This window comes from Artemia sp. Qi Xiang Cuo, chromosome 15, assembly GCF_049724085.1.
Source record: "Artemia sp. Qi Xiang Cuo chromosome 15, ASM4972408v1, whole genome shotgun sequence".
NCBI classification, from domain to species: Eukaryota; Metazoa; Arthropoda; class Branchiopoda; order Anostraca; family Artemiidae; genus Artemia; species Artemia sp. Qi Xiang Cuo.
Window position 1 is genome coordinate 2,082,754 of NC_142808.1, and position 26,934 is coordinate 2,109,687.

At 37.0% G+C, this 26,934-nt stretch overlaps 1 protein-coding gene across 1 annotated transcript in view; it reads right to left on the bottom strand.

Moving 5' to 3' along the window:
* PolZ1 (DNA polymerase zeta catalytic subunit) overlaps positions 1–26,934 on the bottom strand; it is a 221,153-nt gene that overhangs the window by 40,601 nt on the left and 153,618 nt on the right. The window contains exons 11-13 of the mRNA XM_089101767.1: positions 26,502–26,676; positions 23,120–23,261; positions 13,006–13,136 (exon numbers count right to left, since the gene is read on the bottom strand). Coding sequence (XP_088957893.1) covers positions 13,006–13,136; positions 23,120–23,261; positions 26,502–26,676 — 448 coding nt within the window. The remainder of the gene's footprint in view (positions 1–13,005; positions 13,137–23,119; positions 23,262–26,501; positions 26,677–26,934) is intronic.

A 26,934-nucleotide genomic window follows, 5' to 3' on the forward strand; every position in this document is an offset into this window, starting at 1 on the left:
CCTTTTCGAAGTTCCTACGACAACTCCTTCGATACGAAGTGCCCTGGTCTAAACAAAAACAACAAAAAAATCATACATTATACCCATATCGATCCTTACTATAAAAATTTCAAGCCTTCCAATCACTTTCGACTATTAAAAAGGGCACTAGGACTTTCGATTTCCAATCGAATGAGCCCTTTTTGAGTTTCTACGACAAAACTTTCTATAAGCACCTTATATGCCTCTAGGGAATAAATTACAACCCTTACCCTATGGGCTGTGAGGGTGGTTGTCATCCTCTAAGACATAATTTCCGAAACTTTCAACTACGTTAATCAAAATGGCTGTCTCAAAATTTTGATTGGATGTGTTTGGGGAAATGGCAGGCGTAAGAGGGGTGTTAGGCGCTCTCAAATGCATTTTAGATCTTAAACAAGGCGCTAGCCATTTCAATTTCCTATCAAATTAGCTCTTATGAAGTTTCTACAACAACGCTTTCAGTAAAAGCCTTATAAGCCCCCATAGTATAACTTACAGCCCTTGCCCTGAGGGCTGGGGTGGGGGGGGGTTTCATCCTCAAAGACATAATTTCCAGAACTTTCAACTACGTTGAACAAAATGTTTATCTCTAAACTTTGATTGAATGTTTTTGGGGAAATGGTGGCCGTGAGATTACTCTCGACTCACTTTCGACAATTAAAAAGGGCAATTTCAATTTCCAATCAAATGAACCCTTTTTGAAATTTCTAGAAAAATTTTCTATATAAACATTAAATGCCCCCAGGGTATAACTTACAACCCTTGCACTGAGGGCTCTGAGAGGGTTATCATCCTAAAAGACCTAGTTTCAAGAACTTTCGACTACGTTGAACAAAATAGATATCTAAACATTTTGATTGGATGTGTTTAGGGGAAGGGTGGGCGTGAGAGGGGTGTTAGCTGCCCTTCAATCACTTTCAACTATTAAAAAGGGCTCTAGCCCTTTCAATTTCCAATTGACTGAGCTCTTTTGAAGTTTCTACAACAGCGCTTTCTATAAAAACTTATATACCTCAGGGCATAACTTACAACCCTTCCCATGAGGGCTGTGGAGGGGGGGAGGGGTTGTCATTCTTAAAGACCTAATTTCCAAAACATTCAACTACGTTGAATAAAATGGCTATCTAAACATTTTGATTGGATTTATTTGGGGAAGAGGTGGGCGTGAGACGGGGGTTAGTTGCACCCCAAATAATATTCGACTATTTAAAAGGACCTTTTAAAAGGGACTATTAAAAAGGGCCTCTAGCCCTTTGAATTCCCAATTGAAAGAGCTCTTTTTCAAGTTTCTACGACAAAGATTACAATAAAACCTTATATGCCCCCAGGGCACAACTTATAACCCTTGCCCTGAAGACTGTGGGGGAGTGTCCTGCTCAAAGGTATAGTTTCCTGTACTTTAATATGCGTGAAACAAAATAGCTATCTCAAAATTTTGATTGGATGTGTTTGGGGAAATGGTGGGCGTGGGAAGAGAGGTTCGTTGCCCTCCAATCACTTTCAACTATTAAAAAGGGCACTAGCCATTTCAATTTCTAATCGAATGAGCTCTTTTTGAAGTTTCTACGACAATGCCTTCTATAAAAACCTTATATGCCCCCGGGGCATAGCTTACAACCCTTGCCCTGAGGGAAGTGGGGGAGGGGAGGGTTGTCATCCTCAAAGACCTAATTTTCAGAACTTTCAACGACGTTGAACAAAATTGCTATCTTAAAATTTTGACTGAATGTGTTTGGGGAAATGGTGGGCGTGAGAGGGGGGTCAATTACTTTCCACTCATTTTCGACTATTAGAAAGGGTAATTTCAATTTCCAATCAAATGAGCCCTTTTTAAAGTTTCTACAACAACTTTCTATAAAAACCTTATATGCCCCCAGGGCCTAACTTACAACCCTTGCACTAAGGGTTGTGGGGAGGGGTTGTCATCCTTATAGACCTAATTTCTAGAATTTTCAACTACTTTGAACAAAATGGTTATCTCTAAACTTTGATTGAATGTGTTTGGGGAAATGGTGGGCGTGAGAGGGGGGTCAATTACTCTCCACTCACTTTCGAATATTAGAAAGGGCAATTTTAATTTCCAACCAAATGAGCCCTTTTTGAAATTTCTACAGTAACTTTATATTTAAACCTTAAATAACCCCAGGGCATAACTTAAGAACTTTACCCAGTGGGCTGTGGTGGGGCTATTATCTTAAAAGAACTAATTTCCAGAACTTTCGACTACGTTGAACAGAATAAATATCTAATAATTTTGATTGGACGTGTTTGGGGAAGTGGTGGGCGTGAGAGGGGGTTAAATGCCCTTCAATAACTTTCAACTATTAAGAGGACACTAGCCCTTTCAATTTCCCAATATGAATGAGCCCTTTTTAAAGTTTTTACAACATCGCTTTCTATAAAAACCTTACATGCCCCCAGGGCATAACTTACAACCCTTGCCATTTGGGTAGTGGGGGGGGGGTTGTCATCCTTAAAGACCCAATTTACAAAACTTTCAACTACGTTGAATATAATGGCTAAAAGTGGGCGTGAGACGGGGGTTAGTTACCGTCCAATCACTTTCTACTATTAAAAAGGACACTAGCCCTTTGAATTTCCAATCGACAGAGCTCTTTTTCAAGTTTCCACGACAAACATTTCAATAAAAACTTATATGTCCCCAGGTCATAACTTATAACCCTTGCCCTGAAGACTGTGAGGGGAGTGGTCATGCTCAAAGGTATAATTTCCTGAACTTTAAACTGCGTGAAACAAAATGGCTGTCTCAAAATGTTGATTGGATGTGTTTGGGGAAATGGCGGGCGTGAAAGGGGTGTTAGTTGCATTCCAATCACTTTCGACTATTAAAAAGGGCACTAGCCCTTTCAATTTTCAATCGAATGAGCCCTTTTTGAAGTTTCTACGACAACGCGTTCTATAAAAACCTTATATGCCCCCAGAGCATAACTTAAAGACCTTGTCCTGACGGCTGGGTGGGGGGTTGCCTTTCACCAAAACCTAGGTCCCAGAACTTTCAGTTACGCTTACCACAACGGATATCTCAAAATGTATACCAAATGTTTTTGGGGACATTATCGGTGTAAGAGGGGGGTTAGTTACCCTTAAGAGCTATTCGTCCGTCCGAAGAGGCTCTAGCCCGTTGAATTTCCAATCGAATGAGCCATTTTTAAAGTTTCTACGACAAAGCTTTCTAAAAAAAACTTATATGCCCCAAGGGCATAACTTACAACCCTTGCCCTGAGGACTATGGGGGAGTGTCCTCCTCAAAAACATAATTTCTATTTGAAAATCAACTACGCTGAAAAAAATGGCTATCTAAAAATTTTGATTGGATGTGTTTGGGGAAAAGGTGGGCGTGAGACGGTGGTTAGTTGCCCTCAAATGACTTTCGAGACTATTAAAAACGGCACTAGCCCTTTGAATTTCCAATCGAATGGGCCCTTTTTTCAAGTTTCTACGACAAAGATTTCGATAAAGACTTATATACGCCCAGTGCATAACTTATAACCCTTGCCCTGAAGACTATGGGAGAGTTTCCTGCTCAAAGGTATAATTTCCTGAACTTTAAACTGCGTGAAACAAAATGGCTATCTCACAACCCTTGCCATGAGGGCTGTGCGGGAGTGTCCTCCTCGAAAACATATTTTCTCGCTGGAAATCAACTACGCTAAACAAAATCAATATCTCAAAATTTTTATTGGATGTGTTTGAGGAAATGGTGGGCGTGTAAGGGGTGTTAGTTGCCTTCCATTCACTTTCGACTATTGAAAAAGACGCAAGCCACTCAAATTTCAAATTGAATGAGCCATTTTTGAAGCTTCTACGACAACTTCTTCGATGCGAAGTGCCCTGGTCTAAAAGAAAAAATAATAAATAATACATTGTGCCAACATCGTTCTTATATGCCCCCAGGGCATAACTTAAAAACCTTGCCCGGGGGTTGTGGGGGAATGTCCTCCTCAAAAACATAATTTCTATCTGGAAATCAACTACGCTGAACAAAATGGCTATCTAAAAATTTTGATTGGATGTGTTTGGGGAAATGATGGGCGTGGATGGGGTGTTAGTTGCCCTCCTATCACTTTTGACTGTTAATAAGGGCACTAGCCTTTCCAATTTCCAATCGAATGAGTCCTTTTCCAAGTTTCTACGACAACTCCTTCGAAACATAGTGCCCTGGTAAAAAAAAATAAATAATAATACTTTGTGCCAACATCGTTCTTTACTTAGGAAGCGCGATTGCGCTGCCTATGATTAAATCAATTTCTAGAAAAGATTGGAAATTTTGATTGGATGTGTTTGGGGAAATGATGGGCGTGGATGGGGTGTTAGTTGCCTTCCTATCTCTTTCGACTATTAAAAAGGGCACTAGCCGTTCCAATTTCCAATCGAATGAGCCCTTTTCAAAGTTTCTACGACAACTCCTTCGAAACAAAGTGCCCTTGTATGAAAAAAAAAAAAAAATAATACTTTGTGCCAACATCGTTCTTTACTTAGGAAGCGCGATTGCGCTGCCTATGATTAAATCAATTTCTAGAAAAGATCTTAGAAGATATTCTCTTTGCTCAACAGATATTTGAGTCCGATGTTCACTTTCTACTACTAATTCTACTACTAACAACTCACCGCAGCAGCAAACATCCTAAGGTCAACACAGCTACGCCCGCTCCTTCTCCATCCCAATCTATTTAAAGCCTCCCTTTTTACACTCTCCCAGGAAGTTTCCATTTCCTTTAAATCTTTCTTTATGACGTCCTCTCATCCCAGACGAGGATAGCCTGCTTTCCGTTTAGCCCTAGACGGTTGGCCAAAAAGTACAATTTTCGGCAATCTGTCATCCTTCATCCGCACAACGTGCAATAGCCACTTTAACCTTTCTTTCATTATAGCCCTACAAAGCGGTATTGGACCACATTTTTCGTACAGCCTACTGTTTGAAATACGGTCAGTCAGCCGGTTACCTCCTTAAGACAAAGTCCATCAAAAAAATTCATGTAAAGGGGGATAGAACACAACCCTGCTTAACTCCTGATTTAATACAAAACCAACTGCTAACCTCAATTCCTACCTTAACCGCAGCAGTGTTATTCGCGCACATAGCACTAATCACTTTAATGTATATGTCTGGTATACCATACAAGGATAAAACCTTTTCTAAAGCCCTTATATAAAAAAAATCGAACGCTTGCTCATGATCTATAAAACTGAGGACCAAAAGTGTTCGACAACTCAGGCACTTCTGAATTATTAACCTGAGAGTGAAAATTTGGTCGACATATCCTCTACCTTTTCTAAAACCGCACTGTTCTTCTCTTAAAACTTTGTCTACAACATCTCTCAGTCTAAACAGTATCATGTTACTAGGTAATTGGCTACCTACAGATACCAGACTAGACTAATACTAATTCACTTATACTAATACTAAGACTAATTGACTTTCAAGAACCTTCAATGTACTAGGTTCCGAACCTAGATCGACAGATATTTGGGTCCGATATTCGCTTTCTAGGACCTTAGGTGTACTAGATTACGAACTTACTTTAATGCTCAAGCTTCAATAAATTTAGTCATTATTTCACATAAGCCCTATCGACAAGGCTTTTGACATCAACACCCTTGTCAAGGACAAGAAAACCCTGAAATATAATGATATTTTCATAATAATTATAAAGGATGAAATAATATTTTCAACACTAGTTTACTAATATGCATTACTAAGTATAAACAGAGATTCTAACGAACAAAATAAGAAATCATGTTTCATTTTAAGTGTTAGAAATAGAACTTGCGACGTTAGCGATTATTATACGAAAAAGTGAACGTATTTGATAAGAAAATTGAACGACAAATCGGATGGTACATTCAATATCTATTGATTAATATAAATAAATTCTTGTGGCTTATTCTTCTTTTAGCTAGCAAACTAATACAAATATTCGACAATTTCACCCGAAATGTATTAGTTATTATAATTAATACAGAAACTAATATATATTCTGGAAGGAATGCCATTTCAATTTCTAATCGAATGAGCTCTTTTTGAAGTTTCTACGACAACGCGTTCTATAAAAACCTTATATGCCCCCGGGCCATAGCTTATAACCCTTGCCCTGAGGGCTGTGGGGGGGGGGGCGGGGTGTCAGCCTCAAAGACCTAATTCCCAGAACTTTCAACTACGTTGAACAAAATGGCAATATTAAAATTTTGATTGAATGTGTTTGGGGAAATGGTCGGCGTGAGAGGGGGGTTAATTACTTTCCACTCACTTTCGACTATTAGAAAGGGTAATTTCAATTTCCAATCAAATGAGCCCTTTTTGAAATTTCTACAACAACTTTCTATATAAACCTTATATGCCCCCAGGTCATAGCTTACAACCCTTGCCCTAAGGGCTGAGGAGGGGGGGGGGAGTCATCCTCAAAGACCTAATTTCAAGAAGTTTCAACTACACTGAACAAAATGGTTATCTCTAACTTTGATTGAATGTGTTTGGGGAAATGGTGGGCGTTAGAGGGGGGTCAATTACTCTCCACTCACTTTCGACTATTAGAAAGGGCAATTTGAATTTCCAATCAAATGAGCCCTTTTTGAAATTTCTACAACAACTTTCAATATAAACCTTATATGCCCACAGGGCATAACTTGCAACCCTTGCACTGAGGGCTCTGAGGGGGTTATCATCTTAAAAGACCTAATTTCCAGAACTTTCGACTACGTTGAACAAAATAAATATCTCATAATTTTGATTGGACGTGTTTGGGGAAATGGCGGACGTGAGAGGGGGGTTAAATGCCCTTCAATCACTTTCAACTATTAAGAGGGCACTAGCCCTTTCAATTTCCAATTGAATGAGCCCTTTTTAAGTTTTTACAAAATCGCTTTCTATAAAAACCTTACATGCCCCAAGGGCATAACTTACAACCCTTGCCATGTGGGCAGTGGAGGGGGGATTGTCATCCTTAAAGACCCAATTTCCAAAACTTTCAACTACGTTGAATAAAATGGCAAAAGATGGGCGTGAGACGGGGTTATTTGCCCTCCAATCACTTTCGATTATTAAAAAGGACACTAGCCCTTTGAATTTCCAATCGAAAGAGTTCCTTTTTCAAGTTTCCACGACAAACATTTCAATAAAAACTTATATGTCCCCAGGTCATAACTTATAACCCTTGTCCTGGAGACTGTGGGGGGAGTGGTCCTGCTCAAACGTATATTTTCCTGAACTTCATACTGCGTGAAACAAAATGGCTGTCTAAAAATTTTGATTGGATGTGTTTGGGGAAAAGGTGGGCGCGAAAGGGGTGTTTGTTAGCTTCCAATCACTTTTGAATATGAAAAAGGGCGCTAGCCATTTCAATTTCCAATCGAATGAGCCCGTTTTGAAGATTCTATAACAACACGTTCAATGAGAACCTAGTGTGACACCAGGTAATTACTGGCAACCCGAGCCCGTAGGGCTGTGGGGGGGGGGTTTGTCATCAACAATGTCCTAAGGTCTAAAGCCGATCCCTACATTGGACATACTGGCTACTACAAAATTTTGGTTAGAGGGGTATAGGGAAAAGGAGAGCATGAGAGGGGGGTCCGCCACCCTCCAATTACCTTTGACTATTAAAAATGGTATTAGCGCTTTCAATTTCCCATCGAATAAGCCTTTTTTGAAGTTTCTACGACAAAGATTTCAATAAAAACTTATATACCCCGAGGGCATAACTTATAACCCTTGCCCTGAAGACTATGGGAGAGTGTCCTGCTCAAAGGTAAAATTTCCTGAACTCTAAACAGCTTGGAACAAAATGGCTATCTCAAAATTTTGATTCGATGTGTTTTGGGGAAATGGTGGGCGTCGAACAGGTGTTAGTTGCCTTCCAATCACTTTCGACTATCAAAAAGGGCACTAACCATTTCAATTTCCAATCTTATGAGCCTTTTTAGAAGTTCCTACGACAACACGTTCTATAAAAACCTTATATGCCCCCAGGGCGTAACTAACAACCCTTGTCCTGAGGGCTGTGGGGAGTGCCCTCCTCGAAAACATATTTTCTACCTGGAAATCAACTACGCTGAACAAAATGACTATCTCAAAATTTTGATTGGATGTGTTTCGGGAAATAGTGGACGTGGAAGGGGTGTTAGTTGCCTTCCAATCGCTTTCGACTATTAAAAAGGGCACAAGCCATTACAATTTCCGGTTGAATGAGCCCTTTTGGAAGTTACTACGATAGCTTCTTCGATACAAAGTGCCCTGGTCTAAAGGAAAAAATAATAAATAATACATTGTGCCAACATTGTTCTTATATGCCCCCAGGGCATAACTTAAAAACCTTGCCCTGGGGGTTTTGGGGGAGTGACCTCCTCAAAAACATATTTTCAATCTGGAAATCAACTACACTGAACAAAATGGCTATCTAAAAATTTTGATTGGATGTGTTTGGGGAAATGATGGGCGTGGAGGGGGTGTTAGTTGCCTTCCAATCTCTTTCGACTATTAAAAAGGGCACTAGCCGTTCTAATTTCCAATCAAATGAGCCCTTTTCCAAGTTTCTAAGACAACTCCTTCGAAACGAAGTGCCCTGGTATGAAAAATAATGATAATAATACTTTGTGCAAACATCGTTCTTTGCTTAGGAAAGCGCGATTGCGCTGCCTATGATTAAATCAATTTCTAGATAAGATCTTAGAAGATATTCTCTTTGCTCAACAGATATTTGAGTCCGATGTTCAGTTTCTACTACTAATTCTATTGCTAACAACTCACCGCAGCAGCAAGCCGCCTAAGGTCAACACAGCTAAGCACGCTCCTCCTCCATCCCAATCTATTTAAAGCCTCTCTTTTTACACCATCCCAGGAAGTTCCCATATCCTTTAAATCTTTCTTTATGACGTCCTCTCATCCCAGACGAGGATAGCCTGCTTTCCGTTTAGCCCTAGACGGTTGGCCAAAAAGGACAATTTTCGGCAATCTGTCATCCTTCATCCGCACAACGTGCAATAGCCACTTTAACCTTTCTTTCATTATAGCCCTACAAAGCGGTATTGGACCACATGTTTCGTACAGCCTAACCTGACAAGTATGTGTCCAATAATGGAGTCATGCATACTCCTGCCTCTCAATTACTTGGACTATCTGCCTTGGCTTTTCTCTGTCTACAATTACCAAGCGTCTTGATGCAACCTATGCAACCTATTGCAAGATACTTGATAACTTCAATTCAATGACGTCCTTCAACTCTTTATGACGTCCTCTCATCCCAGACGAGGATAGCCTGCTTTCCGTTTAGCCCTAGACGGTTGGCCAAAAAGGACAATTTTCGGCAATCTATCATCCTTCATCCGCACAACGTAGAATAGCCACTTTCACCTTTCTTTCATTATAGCCCTACAAAGCGGTATTGAACCACATTTTTCGTACAGCCTACTGTTTGAAATACGGTCAGTCAGCCGGGTACCCAGAACAATCCGTAAGCAGTTTCTCTAGAAAACCTCTAGCAAATCTTCATCCGCTTTTCGGAGCGTCTATGCTTCAGAGCCATGTTTGGCCACTGCCATCACTGTAGCTTCTAATGTTCTAATCTTGGTTTGCAGATTTATCTTCCTATTCTTCCAAACTTTTTTTAACTGTGAAAAAACACTGAGCCTTGGCTATTCTATTTTTAACATCTTCTCTGCTCCCACCGTCTTTACTAATAATGCTACCAAGGTAAGTGAAGCTGCCCATCTGATCAATCTTTTCATTACCCAACGTCACCTTTTCATCTTCGCTTATTCCTAGCTTTAGTGACTTAGTCTTCTTAACGTTAATTTTCAAACCTATTCTAGCACCATGAACTCGCAAAACCTTTAAAAGTTCACTCATTTTCCTCACACTTTCATCTAGGATGCTTAAATCTAATTCCAGGAGACTTTTTCCTCCACATTTGATTCCGTGGTCTCCCATTGCCTTTCCTGTACTCTTTAAGACAAAGTCCATCAAAAAATTCATGTAAAGGGGGATAGAACACAACCCTGCTTGACTCCTGATTTAATACAAAACCAACTGCTAACCTCAATTCCTACCTTAACCGCAGCAGTGTTATTCGCGCACATAGCACTAATCACTTTAATGTATATGTCTGGTATACCATACAAGGATAAAACCTTTGCTAAAGCCCTTCTATCAAAAAAATCGAACGCTTGCTCATGATCTATAAAACTGAGGACCATTAGTGTTCGACAACTCAGGCACTTCTGAATTATTAACCTGGGAGTGAAAATTTGGTCGAAATATCCTCTACCTTTTCTAAAACAGCACTGTTCTTCTCTTAAAACTTTGTCTACAGCATCTCTCAGTCTAAACAGTATCATATTACTAGGTAATTGGCTACCTACAGATACCAGACTAGACTAATACTAATTCACTTATACTAATACTAAGACTAATTCACTTTCAAGAAACTTCAATGTACTAGGTTACGAACCTAGCTCGACAGATATTTGGGTCCGATATTCGCTTTCTAGGACCTTAGGTGTACTAGATTACGAACTTAGTTTAATACTCAAGCTTCAATAAATTTAGTCACTATTTCACATAAGCCCTATCGACAAGGCTTATGACATCAACACCCTTGTCAAGGACAAGAAAACCCTGAAATATAATGATATTTTCATAATAATTATAAAGGATGAAATAATATTTTCAACACTAGTTTACTAATATGCATTATTAGTAAACTAATAAATAATAATCGGAAAGAAAATCGAACTACAAATCGGATGGTACATTCAATATCTATTGATTAATATAAATAAATTCTTGTTGCTTATTCTTCTTTTAGCTAGCAAATTAATACAAATATTCGACAATTTCACCCGAAATGTATTAGTTATTATAATTAATAAAGAAACTAATATATATCCTGGAAGGAATGTCAAAGAAATCAAAAATATCGAATAACTTAGAACCTATCAACTTTCATTGTATCAAACAGTCCGTGGTAACGAACTGTAAGTAAGGAGTGATGCGACTCAATAGTAGACGAAACTCTCAGAAACAGAGTGTTGATAACAATAGATAAATCAAAAGAATCAAATATTTAGGCATATTCAAAATATATAAAATTCATCGAACTTAATATTACCCATCAAAAGAGACGAGCCTGAGAAAATTTGTCAAATCTTTCGAAAAGGGGGGAAACACCACCGAATATCAACTGATGAAAATGATACCACCAGATTCAGCATACCAGAGAACCCTACTGCAGAGGTTTCAAGCTCCTATGCACAAAAATGTGGAAATTTGCATTTTTTGCCGGAAGAAAGATTACGGATGCGTGTTATTTGTTTGTTTATTTTTCTCCCCCAGGGGTGATCGTATCGATCCAGTGATCGTAGAATATAGGGAAAGGGCTCATTGGATCAGAAATCAAAAGTTCTAGTGCCCTTTTTAAGTGACCAAAAATATTGGAGGACAGCTAGCTCCCATGCCACGTTCATTTTTTCCCAAAGTCGCCCGATCAAAATTTTGAGATAGCCATTTTTTTCAGCATAGTCGAAAAGTGTAATAACTACGTCTTTGAGGATGACTTGACCCCCCACGGTCCTTGGGGGAAGGGCTGCAAACTATTAACTTTGCCCATTGTTCACATATAGTATTGGTTATTGGGAAGTATACAGACGTTTTTCAGGGGGATTTTTCTAGTGGAGGGGGGAGAAGTTACATGGGAGGATCTTTCCACGAAGGAATTTTTCGTGAGAGAAGGGAATTTTCCATGGAGGGGGAGCCAGATTTCTCAGCATTATTTAAAAGAGGATCAGAAACTTAAAAAAAAGTCTTTTCAACTGAAAGTAAGGATTAACATTAAAACTAAAACGAACAGAAATTATTACGTATATGAGGGAGTTGTCCTCTCCTCAATATATTGCTCTTTACGCTAAAGTTTTTTTTTTATGTTTTAAAACAGCTTATTATTCTAATTAAACGGCCTTTGTGAATCAGGAGTAATTCTTAGATTTTATTTTCATTCTTAATTTCACTTTCCTATGCTTGTCGGAGTACGCCTCAAACAGTATGAAGAAAACTGCGAAAAAAAAACCACATATGAAGAGCTTTTCGTAGCTAGTCGTTATGAACTTTTTATTTTTCATTTTTTAAATGAATTTTCTTGGCGTTAAAATGAATTTTAATTATAATAAGTAAAAATGAGTCTAATTTCCAGAACTTTCAACTACGTTGAACAAAATGTCTATCTTAAAATTTTGATTGAATGTGTTTGGGGAAATGGTGGGCGTGAGAGGGGGGTCAATTACTCTCCACTCACTTTCGACTATTAGAAAGGGTAATTTCAATTTCCAATCAAATGAGCCCTTTTTTAAATTTCTACAAAAACTTTCTATATAAACCTTATATGCCCCCAGGGCATAGCTTAATAAATGAATCTGTCTAACCGTCTTAATAAATGAATTCTTATGCAATAAAGGATAAGAATGTAAAAAATTTCATTGGGATAACAGATAGTGATGCAAGGGCTAGATTAAGTAGTGGTTGTAGAGAAGGAGACATCAGAAGAACCCAATTAGTTTTACTTTCTTAGAGGATCAGAGCCTGCACCCAATGGTGCAAGGCCAGTTTAGAATACATCTTTTAGGGGCTATTGCTGAACCAGCACGAACACCTCACTGTTTAGCCATGAAAGAATAAAGTTGACGTACAAAAATAAAAACTGATAGTAGTGTCGACGAAAAAATCATCAACACCATTTAGCGTTTAGTGTTTCTTGACATTTTTTCAGTTACAAAAAAATTAGTTTAATTTGCAAAATTATAGTAGTAATAACTTTTTGGTCTTAGTTTCTGTGACAAAAACGACTGGGAAAGCTAAAAAAAAAGAAATGCCAAACGTTAGACGGCGTTCGTGCCTTCTTTTTTTGTCAACACTAGTGGCTTTCCACTCTTGTAATTCTTCCATTGTCTTTTGCTTAGAATTTAAAATAAGCACAATCTTACCTTGACTGTGGTTCTAATATCAGCGGTAGAAATTCAGGTGCTTTCATACGTGCTCTTTGTTCTATGCTGGGAGACACTGAGATCATGTTAGCAGCCTTAGCCAAACGCAGCATTAATGATTCTACACGCCACTTAATAGAAGAAAAAAAGATTATTGAACACTACAATATTTTTTTTTTTATTATTAATTTATTATTTCCAAAATGCGGTAAGCTTTACCAAGCTTGTCGCACCAAACATTAAAATAATTTATGAGAGCGCTGAAACACACTATGACAACATAATACATGCAACGCCATGAAAATAACACACTATGAAAACATACAGGTCACAAAAAGAACTAATACAAAACATAAAAAAAATATTTTCAAAACGGATCATGATAAGACCTAGTATGAAAATCTGTAGAGGCTAAACTGCTTTTGAAAGACTGGACCGTGATAGTCGCAACTGTTTCCGATGGAAGTGCGTTCCAAGTCTTCCATACTAGGCTAGATAAAGAGTTTTGGCCTAACCTTTTCTGTGAACATGGTAAGTTTGTTTTGTGCTGGTGTTGACGGGTACTACTTTATTATGTAAAAGTGAAGAAGTGAGTTGGAGTGGTATGATCAATGTTCCTAAAAATGCGGAATATATTTATTAGGTCAGCTCCATCACGTCGGAACTGAAGACTAGGTTAATGAACATAGAGTTTGCCGTAAACCACCGGCACAGAGCATCCAAATCCTCTTTAAGTAAAGAAATTTCATGTTCCCCCATGACTGACCTGTAAACTTTCACACCATCCGCGAACATTTTCAAGGTCGAACTTTTAATAACACGCGGCAAATCGTTGAAAAAAAGTCAGAAGATTACCGGCCCAAGACAACTGCCTTGAGGAACTCCACCTCCAGTAATGACAGATATAGGTGATGACAAAGCACCACCTACCGCAACCTCTTGGGTTCTATTTGTAAGATAACCCGTTATCCATTATTCAGATATTCAGTTCGCGGACCAATACCGTATAGTTGACATTTCTATATCAGAAGTGGGACGGAAATTTTGTCAAGGGCTTTGGAAAAGTCAATATAAATACAACAAACAAAATACCATTATCTGCCATCAATTGAAAATGATTAATCACCTCCAGAAGTTGCGTGTTACAAGAAAGCTGTTTAAAAAACCCATGCTCAGCTGAATGCCATAAGTTATTTTCCTCAAAATGTGCCTGGATTCTGCTCACCAGAACTTATCTCCATTATACGGGAAAAGATAAATGTATTTGAAATCAATCTATAATTTTTAAAATGGAACTTTGAACCACTGAGACTGAGTGTCCAACTTTAGACAATGAGATCATGTTAGCAGCCTTAGTTAAACGCAGCATTAATTACTCTACACGCAACTTAATAGAGGAAAAAATATTACTGAACACTACAATATATATATATATATATATATATATATATATATATATATATATATATATATATATATATATATATATATATATATATATATATATATATATATATATATGTATATATGCATAATTTATTTCTTTAAACAAGCAATAATTGCATATTTTTTCTCGAACGGCTCCATATCTTTTTTTGAAAATTGGCATCCTGAGACTTTCTGACCTGAAAAAACAATCTCGATAGGTTTTGAGGCTGAAAATACTCATTAAGAGCCTTCATTCTGAGAAATTAAATTTCCCTGTGGTTCGTCTTTTACCATCCTAACTAAGAAAAAGCCATAGGTTTTTCCCTGTGTGTATATACCTAAAAGCAAGGTCTTAGCGGTAAATTTATGGTCAAAATTACGTAAAAAAGTGGAAAAATTAAAATTTTCATTCATGAAGAATTTTACTTTAAAAGGCTTATAGAGCAAGAAACGGGTAGCTGCAAAAGTATTTGCATATATTTTAATAAAAGAAATCGTATATTTTTGAAAAGACAGCAGCTATGTAAGTATAAAATATACCTAGAGGATGACCCAAACAGCAAAAATTTACAATCGTTATAAATGATGATCCATTAAAAAAAAGTTTTGGTCCAACCACCAGAACAATCAATAAATCAACAACCTGGACCATCATATGATACTAGACCAATACGAGCAGCTAAAACAAAGGGCATTGACAAATTGTATAAAACACTGAAAATCCGAAATGAAGAAGAGAGAGAAATACGGATAGAAGACTCGTAACAATGACAATCAAACTGAATTAAAAACGAAAGTGAAGAAGGAAGAATTATGGGGTTAGAAGACATACTACAGCGAGAATCATAACGTGGGAAAAACAAAAGTGAAGAACAAAAACAGTTACGGATAGAAAAAAAACTGAAATCAAGAATTAGAGCATGTCAAAAATGAAAGTAAAGAGCAAAGAAACTTGCTTTTAAATAAAAGGGACAGCGAGAATCAAAACGTGTCAAAAACAGAAGTAACGAACAAAGACGCCTGCGGTTAGAAGACTAGCAACATTGCGATTCTGAGGAAGAATCAGAGCGAGTCAAAAATGAAAGTGAAGAAGAAAGAACTAGATGACAACAGCGAGCATCAGAACGTGTCAGAAATGAGAGAGAAGAAGAAACAAATATTAGGTTAGAAGAACAATGTCGTCGCAATCTTCGATGGTGTTTCACAAGACCCGATATAAACCTCCAAAGATGCCGTAAACTACATAAGTGTTAATTATAAGTCATTGGGACCCTTTAAAATTGCACGTATTCACTGTGGAGCCCTCCATGTTCCCGAGGAGAGAGAAGCAAAAAAAGGTAATTTATTTGGAGATTGCTGCTTGCATGGTCAAATTGCATTGGCACCACCGAAATTTTCAAATGGATTGGTTGAACCTTTTTTTAGTACGTCACTTGCTCTCTAAAGAGTACCACAAAGATATCCAAAACTTGAAACTCATGATTTGCTCTAGCTTCAATCAACGTTAGCGGTGACCAAACCTTCAACAGCCGTAATGTTTTTAGCTTTAAAGTAGCTAGATAAATTTATCACAAAACCAATTTAGCAGCACATCCATCACAAAACACTGAAGGTTATTTTGAACCACCTTCATACGGCCAAATGTACTCCTTAGACCCCAATGGAGCTGTTGAAGAACGCCTCGGACATCCTTTAAATTGTGGGATCTCTCGTAAGCTAATGGATCTCTTGGAAGAAATATTGCGAGACAAAAACAATTATTCCAAAGGATATGAGAAAATGGGAGAAGTAGAGGAAGATGTAAATCAACTTGCTGCTTCACTGGGACAACAGTCTCCAAACGTGCAGCTCATTTTCATTGTGCCAGATAGAATCGATTATAGACAGTTTAACCCTCCTGCATGTAATGAAGTATGCGCTGTGCTTACCCTTAATGCTAACCACAGTTTTCTGTCGGATGAAATGGTTGCAAAACAACGTGGCAAAAATCTTGCTAATTCAAAAAATACCTTTCATCTTGTGGAGCCTTTTACCTACCCATTGTTTTATCCAGCTTGAACGTTCGGATGGCCAGTGGATATGCTACTTCAATACCTTATTCAAGTCGTTCACATCTAACATGGCTTGAATTAGCGAGGTATCGCGTCACTTTTCGACCAGAACATGTCAAACGCCTTCTTATGCAAGCTGTAGCACCTGACCTGCGTCGGATTGGTTCTAATGCTTTGCATTTCGACGGAGGACTTTTTCAACAATTAACAAAAAAACAAGTTTTTTTAACTGAAAGTAAGGAGCGACATTAAAACTTAAAAAGAACAGAAATTATTCCGTATTTGAAAGGGGCTGTCCCCTCCTCAACGCCTCGCTCTTTACGCTAAATTTTTTTATTGTTTTAAAAAATAAAGTTGTGAGACAAAGTCGAACTTTAGCGTAAAGAGCGAGGCGTTGAGGAAGGGACAGCTCCTTTCATAGACGCAATAGTTTCAGTTCGTTCTAAGTTTTAATGTCGCTCGTTAATTTCGGTTAAAAAAACTAGTTTTTTAGTTAATTTATGAACATTTTTGAATTAATGCAGCTTTGATTTTGGCTCACCGTACATGAATAATTAAAGCGAAATTTGCATATTAATTTTCCTTTTTTTGGCTAATTGGCTTACTCGAAATCTTGTTCTGACGTAACTTACGAATTAAATTACGTAACGAATTTATAAATTCATATGTTTTTATTCCGTATATTAGGGAGTTTTTACGCTCTTTACGCTAAAGTTCGAATTTTGTTCGAATCACACACCCCTGAATCACAAAGGCAGGTTAATTAGAATAGATAGCTCATTTGAAAGTACTAAAAAGATTTAGCGTAAAGAGCGAGGTATTGACTAGGGGGCGGACCCCCTCATATACGTAATAATTTCTGTTTATTTTAAGTTTCAATAATGCTCCTTACTTGCAGTTGAAAAAACTTGTTTTTTTATTTAATTTCTGATCGTTTTTTAAATAATGCAGGAAAATCTGGCGCCCCCTTCATAGAAATGTCCCTTCTCCCAAGGAAATATCCTCCACGGAAAGATCCTCCCCCGTAACCCCTACTCTGAACCCGACCCCCCATTAGAAAAAAATTCCTCCTGGAAACGCCTGTATACTTCCCAATAACCAATAATATATGTAAACAATGGGCAAAGTTTATAACTTGCAGCCCTTCCTCCGGGAACAGTGGAGGATTAAGTCATCCTCAAAGAGATATTAATTAGATTTTCGACTATGCTGAACAAAATGGCTATCTCAAAATTTTGATTGGGTGACTTCGGGGAAAAAATGAGCATGGGAGGGGGTTAAGTTTCCCTTCAAACAAATACAACTTAAAAACAATAGGGAATTTTTTTTTTTTTTTTTTTTTTTTTTTTTTCAAGACAGTGCAATTTAAATCGATGAATATTTCGGCCCTATGTCCAAGGGCCGTCTTCAGCACAACATTAAAGAAAAAATATATATAAAAACAAACTTACATTAAAATACGAAGTATAAACTAAAAGTGCTTTTAAAAAACCGCTTTTAAAAACCTTTACAACAGCCCTAGTATCCTTACTTCAACGAAGTTCAACCAGGACTGGTTGAAGTCCTAGGTTGAACTTCGTTGAAGTAAGGATACTGGGGCTGTTTTAAAGGTTTTTAAAAGCGGTTTTTTAAAAGCATTTTTAGTTTATACTTCGTATTTTAATGTAAGTTTGTTTTTATATATATTTTTTCTTTAATGTTGTGCTGAAGACGGCCCTTGGACATAGGGCCGACATATTCACCGATTTGAATTGCACTGTCTTGAAAAAAAAAAAATTCCCTATTGTTTTTAAGTTGTATTTGTTTGATATGGAAAGGCAGTGTGGTCTTCGTCAATATTTAAGTTTCCCTTCAATTTTTTTGGTCACTTAAAAAGGGCACTAGAACGTTTAATTTCCGTTCGAATGAACCCTCTCACGATATTCTAGGACTACTGGATCGATACGATCACCCCTGGTAAAATAAAAAAACAAAAACAAAACAAAACAAACAAACCAATAAACACGCATCCGTGATCTTTCTTCTGGCAAAAAATACAAAATTCTACATTTTTGCAGATAGGAGCTTGAAACCTCTGTAGTCGGGTTCTCTGATACGCTGAATCTAATGGTGTGATTTTAATTAAAGTTCTATGAGTTTTAGGGGTTGTTTCCCTCTTTTTTCAAAAACACGGCACAATTTCTCGGGCGCGTAACTTTTGATGGGTAGGCCTAAACTTGATGAAACTTATATATTTGAAATCAGCATAAAAATCTTATTCTTCTGATATATCTATTGGTATCAAAATTCTGTTTTTTAGAGTTTTGGTTAATATTTGTTTTGACCGGGTCGCTTCTTACTTACAGATCGTTACCACGAACTGTTTGATACCTTGTCGATACAGATATTCGTGTTGAGCGTGATCGCATCCAATGGATAAATTTCAACCAGAAAACTATTATACTCGAAAACTACATAGATGTTACACCACTCTTAGCTTCAAAAGAGAAGAATTTCCACATGACTGTGCTGTTTTCTCAAAGAGACTCCAATAGTCACTGAGTTTCTCGTGACAATCGTCATGTCGCCATATATAATCCCCATATGCACAAACAAAATTTAATATTTTCATAATACTTCATTTTAATAATATCATAGTTTGAGAACCACTACTCTAGAAGAATTAGTCCAAAATGCCTTCTGTAATGCAAATACTCTTCGCACAGATCCTTGTTTTCGGAAATCCTGCAGATATATATATATATATATATATATATATATATATATATATATATATATATATATATATATATATATATATATATATATATATATATATATATATATATATATATATATATATATATATATATATATATATATATATATATATATATATATATATATATATATATACTACTACTACTACTAACAACTCACCGCAGCACCAAGCCGCCTGAGGCCAACACAGCTACGCACGCTCCTCCTCCACCCCAATCTATTCAAAGCCTTCCATTTTACAGCCGCCCACGAAGTTCCCATTTCCTTCAAATCTTTGTTTATGACTTTCTCCCACCACAGACGGGGACAACTTGTTTTCCGTTTAGACCTTGACGGTTAGCCAAAAAGAACAATCTTCGGCAATCTGTCATCCTTCATCTGCAAAATGTGTCCTAACCACCTCAACCTTTCTTTCATTATAGCCCTAGAGAGCGGTGTTGAACCACGTTTTTCATACACCCTATTGTTTGAAATACAGTCAACCAGTCGGGTACCCAGAACAATCCGTAAGCAATTTCTCTGGAAAACGTCTAGCAAATCTTCATCCGCTTCTCGGAGCGCTCATGCTTCAGAGCCACCTTTGACCATTGTCATCACTGTAGCTTCTAATAAGTGACTTAGTCTTCCTAACATTAATTTTCAAACCAATTCTAGCACCCTGAACTCGCAAAACCTCTAAAACTTCATTGATTTTGCTCACACTTTCATCTAGGATGCTTAAATCATCAGCATAATCCAAGTCCAGGAGACTTTTTCCTCCCCATTTGATTCTGTGGTCTCCCATTACCTTTCCTGTGCTCCTTAAAACAAAATCCATTAAAATAATCCATAAAAAGGGGCATAAAACACAACCCTGCTTAACTCCTGATTTGACACACAAACCAGCTGCAAAACTTATTTCCTACCTTAACCGCAGCAATGTTATTCTTGCACAGAGCACTAATCGCTTTAATGTATTAGTCTGGTATACCATACAAGGATAGAGCCTTTACTAAAACTCTTCTATCAACAGAATCGAACGCTTGCTCATAATCTATAAAACTGAGGACCAAAGGTGTTTGAAACCCCAAGCACTTCTCAATTATTAGCCTAAGAGTGAAAATTTGGTCGACACATCCTCTACCTTTTCTAAAACCGCACTGCTCTTCTCTTAAAACCTTGTCTACGGCATCTCTCAGTCTAAAAAGTATCATATTACTAAGTAATTTTCTTCCAACAGGGACCAGACTAATACCTCGATAGTTACCACACTCACTCTTATCACCTTTCTTATAAAGTGGCTTAATTAAGGCTTTCCTAAAATCGTTAGGTACTTCACCCTTTTCGAAAATCATATTCATAATCTTCAGTAACTTATTTCTAACCTCAGAGCCACCATACTTAAGAAACTTATTTACCACCCTATCAGCACCTGGAGCCTTATTATTCTTTAATCCTTTTAGTACTGTTGCTAATTCCTCCTCACAAAACAAATCTTCCTTCACATCCAAGGTATCACAAACTTTTTCATTTTCCTCTGTATTTTTCCTGCAACTCTATCTCGGTTAAGCAAATTCTCAAGATGTTCGGCCCGTCTCTGTTTAGTTTTTTCCTTATCGCTAGTTGCGACCCCACTCCTATCTTTAACTGGGCCAAGTCCGGATTGACGACTCCCTCTCAATTTGTTAAAGTGCCAGTACAATATTTTACTATTATGCCGTCTAGCTGCATCTTCCAGGTCCTCGGCAATTTTATCAATGGCCTCCACTTCACACCTGCTTAGTTCATATTTTAATGCTTTTTCCACTTTCTATACATTCCTTTTGTTTTCGTATGATCTATCACTCAGATAACTCTTGTACAAGTCCCTTCTCCTTTCTATTAAGCATAAAACTTTTTTAGTTATATTCTTACCTGCAGTCCTAGCTTTCTTCCCTAAGACACCTTCGGCAACTTCAAATATTATTTTTCTAAAATTATTCCAACCATCTTCCACATTGTCTAATTTTAAACCCTCAAGTTTAGTATTCAACTGTTCCTGGAAAGTTTCGCTCAAATTCTCATCCTAGAGTCTACCAGCATCACAGCTTCCTGGAAGGTAGTTACTCTTCCAAAATTTCAGCTTGAAAATAACCCTCGACACTACCAGATGGTGATCTTTACTTTTAACATCAATCACAGCACTCCTACATACCCTAGTATCTTGCATTGATCCTGCCAGTCTTCAGTTTACTATAACATAATCAATAAGATTTTCTGTCTTACCATCACGTGAATACCATGTTAACTTATTTTATGACCAAACACCGTATTGGTTATAACTAGATTGTTATACCTACAAAATTGCAAAAGTCTGTATCCATTACTGTTTTCTTTTCCTACACCAAATTTACCTAGGCTGGGATACCATCTATCCCTATTTCTACCAACCTGGGCGTTAAAATCTCACAGCCGCAGACAATGTGAGCCTTATCTTGATGTCATGGCGTCACCATAGGTTCGATGCAACCATCTTGGGAAAAATACAAATTATTTCTTAAAGTTTTGACCTATTTAGGTCATTTTTGTGACCAAAAATGTCAATATGTCAGTTTTAAGGAAATAAACTCTGTAGCCAATTTCAAGGCCGGACCCCGGCACTCAGCAGGCATGTATACATTGATTCTCGTTGTCGCTTGTCTTCTAACAGCAGATAATGTTAACTTCTTATTGATGTCGCGGCTTCAGGTCACGGCTTGCTTGGTCAAATTGCATTGCCACCTCCACAGTTTCCGAATAAACTGGTTTGGCCTTTCATAGAACGTCACTTACTCTTTAATGAGTTCCACAAACAAATTAGAAACTTTGCCTTGAACACCTTTTAAATAATGGAATCTATCATAAACTAACAGATCTCTTTGAAAAAATATTGCGAGACACAAAGAACTATGCCAAAGGTTAGATGAAAATACGAGAAGTGAAGAATGATGTAAATCGACCTCCTGATTCAGAGGGACAACAGCCTCGATTAGAAGATAAGCGACAAGGAGAATCAATATATTAAAGGCTGCCATGTAACTGTGCCGAGGACCAGTGGCTTCCTCCCGGTATCGTAACAACTTGTGGGTGTTACCATTTCAAGTTCTGAAACTCGTTGCCAGTTCCTCGTGAACGAAGACAATCACCCCTAAAAGACATGCTATCGTTTTTCCTTAGACCCATGAACAGTACCAAATACAAACTTTTAATATATCCAACAAATCATTCCTAGATATTGACTAATAGCATTCTGAAGCGGACATCATGTAACTTGAATTTAACGAGTTCCTCGGGATTAACGTGTCCCTCAAGAGCCACGGTCACCTATATTTTGAGTGGAAACAATTGTTGGGAAAAGAGTTTTTTATTAGTATTAGGAATCTGGCACGTTTTATCCGTGTGGGCATCCGTACGCCCCACTGTGAGGATGTTACATGATGATTATGTTTACATTAATGTTTTGAATGATTGTTTTTATTGTTTAATCGTTTACTATATTATTTAATTGATTCTTTAAATTTTTTTGTATTTTGTTTTCTCTTGGCTTTTGTGTCCGTCGCCCTGCGATTTTTTTTTTTTTGTAATATGTACTATACTACAGGCATACTATACAATCGGTCACTTATACATGCATCTTGATATACTGTCTACGATTGGAAACTGTTACAGGGAAATACAACACAAAGCAAATTATCTTTAGAAGACTTGAGGGACTTTATTTTTAACAAAATCGTTTGTTGAGAATGAAGAGAGCCATCAAAAAAAAAAAAAATCTTTGACTTTGGGTTCAACAAATCCACCCGAAAAAACAAAAAGCAAAAAAACAAAAAAAAAACAAAAGATCCATCTGAAAAACAAAGCTTTGACTTTGACCTCACCTGAGATCCTCTTGAAAATACTTCGTAAAATTGAATCCCAAACAGGCGGGCAAGCTCACTAGTTCGAACAATCAAGTTCAACTGTTCAATCAAATCTATAGAGCCCTTGGTTCGTCTTACAAAATACTCAATGACATAATACCTGAAACATGTAAGGATTGACATGAGAAAGGGAAGGAAACGATGTACTTCACAATAAAACTGATTTTGGCCAAAATAGGATCCTTCGGTAATCGGTTCAGTAGTCTTCAGATCTAAATCAGGTAGCAGTTCGTTCACTTTGGGACCCAAAGGCATTTAAAACCAGGATAGCAGCCTGCTAGTTCTGGTGTCCTGGGAACTCCAAGCAATAAAATAGATGACATGGCAGTATCTGCCTTTAAATAAGAAGGGATATTCGTTCTTTTGAAGCTGTATCAATTAAATAATTTATTTAATTACATTTAATAATAATAAGCTGTAACAATTAAATAATCAGTTTAATAATTTTCCGTTTTGATAATTTTCTTTTAATTTGGTTCTGAGTGATGGGACGTGAAGAAATTTTTCTGGTTTCGCTCGGGTGTAGCTACAATGGATACTTTGTAGCAAGCCTAAATTTGTAATTCTTACGGCTATACATTTTTGGCTGTATAAAGGGATAATAGGTGGTTGAGAGTGGTAAACAAACAAATTTTTGTACCTTGTTTTTTCTCCTCTATAATACTGACTTATGGTTTCCAGCAAAATATTTTTTCGTGAGTGATGTCCCATCAGGTGCATTATCATTTGATCGTCATTACTTTATTAGTTTTCTAAAGCACTAAAATTAGCAAACACCATCCCCAAAGGTACAAATTTCTTGGGTACCATTAACAAGCGTACCATGGGTACCATACCAGTATCAGGAGCAAGATGCTACCCCAAATTTAGATTCAAAGAGCGCGATCGCGTACCAAAGAGCCAACTTCAGTTTTATGGCGCAAAGAACACAGCCAGAAATCTCAATTCTTTTTTTTTAGTAGCTTAAAATAATGTCCATTTACATTAAAAGTAGGCGAGTATTTAGTAGATCTATTACATATTAGATCTATATTTCACTCTATGGATATTTGTTTTGTTTTTTAATGCGTCACTTGCAAAGCTATTAAGTGGTTTTGATTTCCTGCGATAAATTATTAACAATGTGATCAGACAGAACCATCAACAGACAGTCGAAATTAGACAAGACACTCAAGCAACTATGCTCCCACCAGGAGATTTTCCACAAACATTTTCCATTCCTAGGGAATGGATGAGGCCAATGAAAAGAAGGTATTTGAGCTTCTTGTAAATACTTCTTGTGAAGCAGGATCTTCTCAGTATTTCCTGCTTACACCCAAGGTTTGTAATCCCATTTAATTAGTAGAAGCTAACGAACACTAAGCTCTTCCCTTGATAATAAAAAGTAAAGTTTGGTCAGTGGATTTCTTAGATTATTAATGCCACTAAAAAAACCAATATCCTCCTGATTTTCAGTGAGTTTGTCCACATGGAAGCTATGCTTGCGAATGGAGTAGAGAAAATGCAATAAATAGTCGATATAAACGGTGCTAAAAGTCAGGAATTGTGCTTCTTTTTTAGATAACAAAAGCGATTCAATATTTTTGCAAGCCGCTTTATTCGTCGAAAATAGTATATATTATACTCTGTATCCAAAATTCACTTAGAAAAGCTCTTTGACTTTCAATTATGAGTTTTTTTCAGATGTCATCTTCCTCGATAACTATAGCAAAGTCTTTTTCTACTTGATTAAAAAAAATAGGTAGAATATGATTTTTTTTCTTATAATTTTATCTGTCTCCGAAATCTGATTTTATCTGTTTCCGAGATGATTTTATCTGTCTCCGAAATCTTTAAAAAATTTCAAATACTGAGATTTTAAAAGGTGTTTAATGATATGTCTTATTTTTGTAACAAAAACGTTGCTTCTTCACAGATCGTAGCTGTCGCACCTAAACGCCTAGATGATTTTATCTCCTTTTTACGTGATTTCAAAAACTGATGACTTTTAACGTTGTTTACTAACATGCCTTTTTTGGTACCGTTGTAAAATTGTAAATGTTGTAAAACGTTAAAACACTTTTTAGTAAACTTGACTTTTTTACAGATCGTAGCTGTCATACGCAAACACCGTATTTGACATTTTCGTACTTCTGAGAAAATTGTCAAAAACCTTTTGCTAAGTTGGATTACCAAACAAGGATTACCAATTACCAAAACGAGAATTGCGGGAAGATGTAGATGAGAAAGACCAAGTAGAAATGAACATACATGACCTTGTTGATCCTTTCTTTCAGAAAGGTTTAACAAACGGTTTTGGTAATTATGGTAATTTTCGTAGCATATTATTTGGTAGTTTTGTCTTGGTTGTTGGTAATTGGTTGTCAGGCTTTTATGTCAACCAGAATCTGCAAATTGTAAGCATTACAGATACGAAACTTAAGTTTGTCACATTCTTTACCTTGGTCATCCATTTCTCTCTTTTCTTTTCGTTCAAACGTATTTTGAAATATTTATTTTGAAAATAAATTCCCGAAAATAAACATTTTCCCAGAAATGTTTTCCCGAAAACAAATTTTGTGTGTGCATTTATTGGTCCCTTCATATGAAAACTTCACCGTTGCCTATTGCACGTTTTCCAACGATACAACTTGAAGGACTAAAAATTATCAAATTGTTTTAATAACTAACTTCCTGATATAAATTATTTGTTATTACTATCTAGGTATAGTCCTTGGGTCCGCACCCCCTAAACTAAACGAGGAATTGAGATTCTAGCTTTTCAAGAAGGAAGGACATCAATGTCAACTGCAGTTGTGGTAAATTTCTTTATTTTAAGTTTTGATTTTATAAGCTTCTCGTTTCACAATTTAGATTCACTCATTTAATTTTAAAGGAAAAGCTTTGCTAAAAAATGATTGGATTTATAACATTCATTTCTAGTGATAATTCAAAATTACGTAAGCATGTCTGCAAACAGGAAGAAGGAACTTATTACTCAAAACTAGCCCCAGGGATGTCCAACAAGACATACTTGAAAACCCTGCACCTTAGAATAGATTTTAAAGCAATTTTAACCCCTCCCACCACTCCAGTGGATTCGATACTTTTCAGTGTTTAAACGAGTGAAAAATGCGATAAGCTTAATAAAAAAATTGAATGGTCGTTTAGTGTAATGTATTAGTTTTTTTCTGTTTTTAAACAACTGAACAATTTCGCAAAAACAGCTTCCAAACAACTGAACAATTTCGCTTTCAGGTCTCAAACAAAGAGACAGAATAAATACATTAATACATAACTAAGCCACTCACTCCCCTCCCCATTACGTGTGAGAAAGGTAATAAAATTTGCTGATACTCACGTGAACTTGGCTGATCTCGACTTCCACCAATCCGTTAGCTGTTTAAACGAGTAGCTAGGGACTCTTTGGTGCAGTATGTGAAAAGCCATGTTTTCATATGTGTAGCTCTGGACCGGCAATTCATCCTTTAGCAGTCGCCACAAGTTTAAAACTATTCGACCTTGAATTTGTATTCCTAAAAGAAATCAGTAAACAACTTAACAAATTGTTAGGGAATGGCCATAAAGAGAGGTGCAAGGAAATGAAGTCTCCTTCCCAGAGAAACTATTGCTTCTCTGGGAAGGTATCCGATAACCTTCTATCAATATGTATTGCTGATCATACCTTGATCGAAATCGGAACATAAAATATAAGAATTTAAAGTTCGAAAGTGATTCTCGTTACCTATTTGAAATATAATATGAAAAAGGGCTCATTTATGTTAAGAACTATA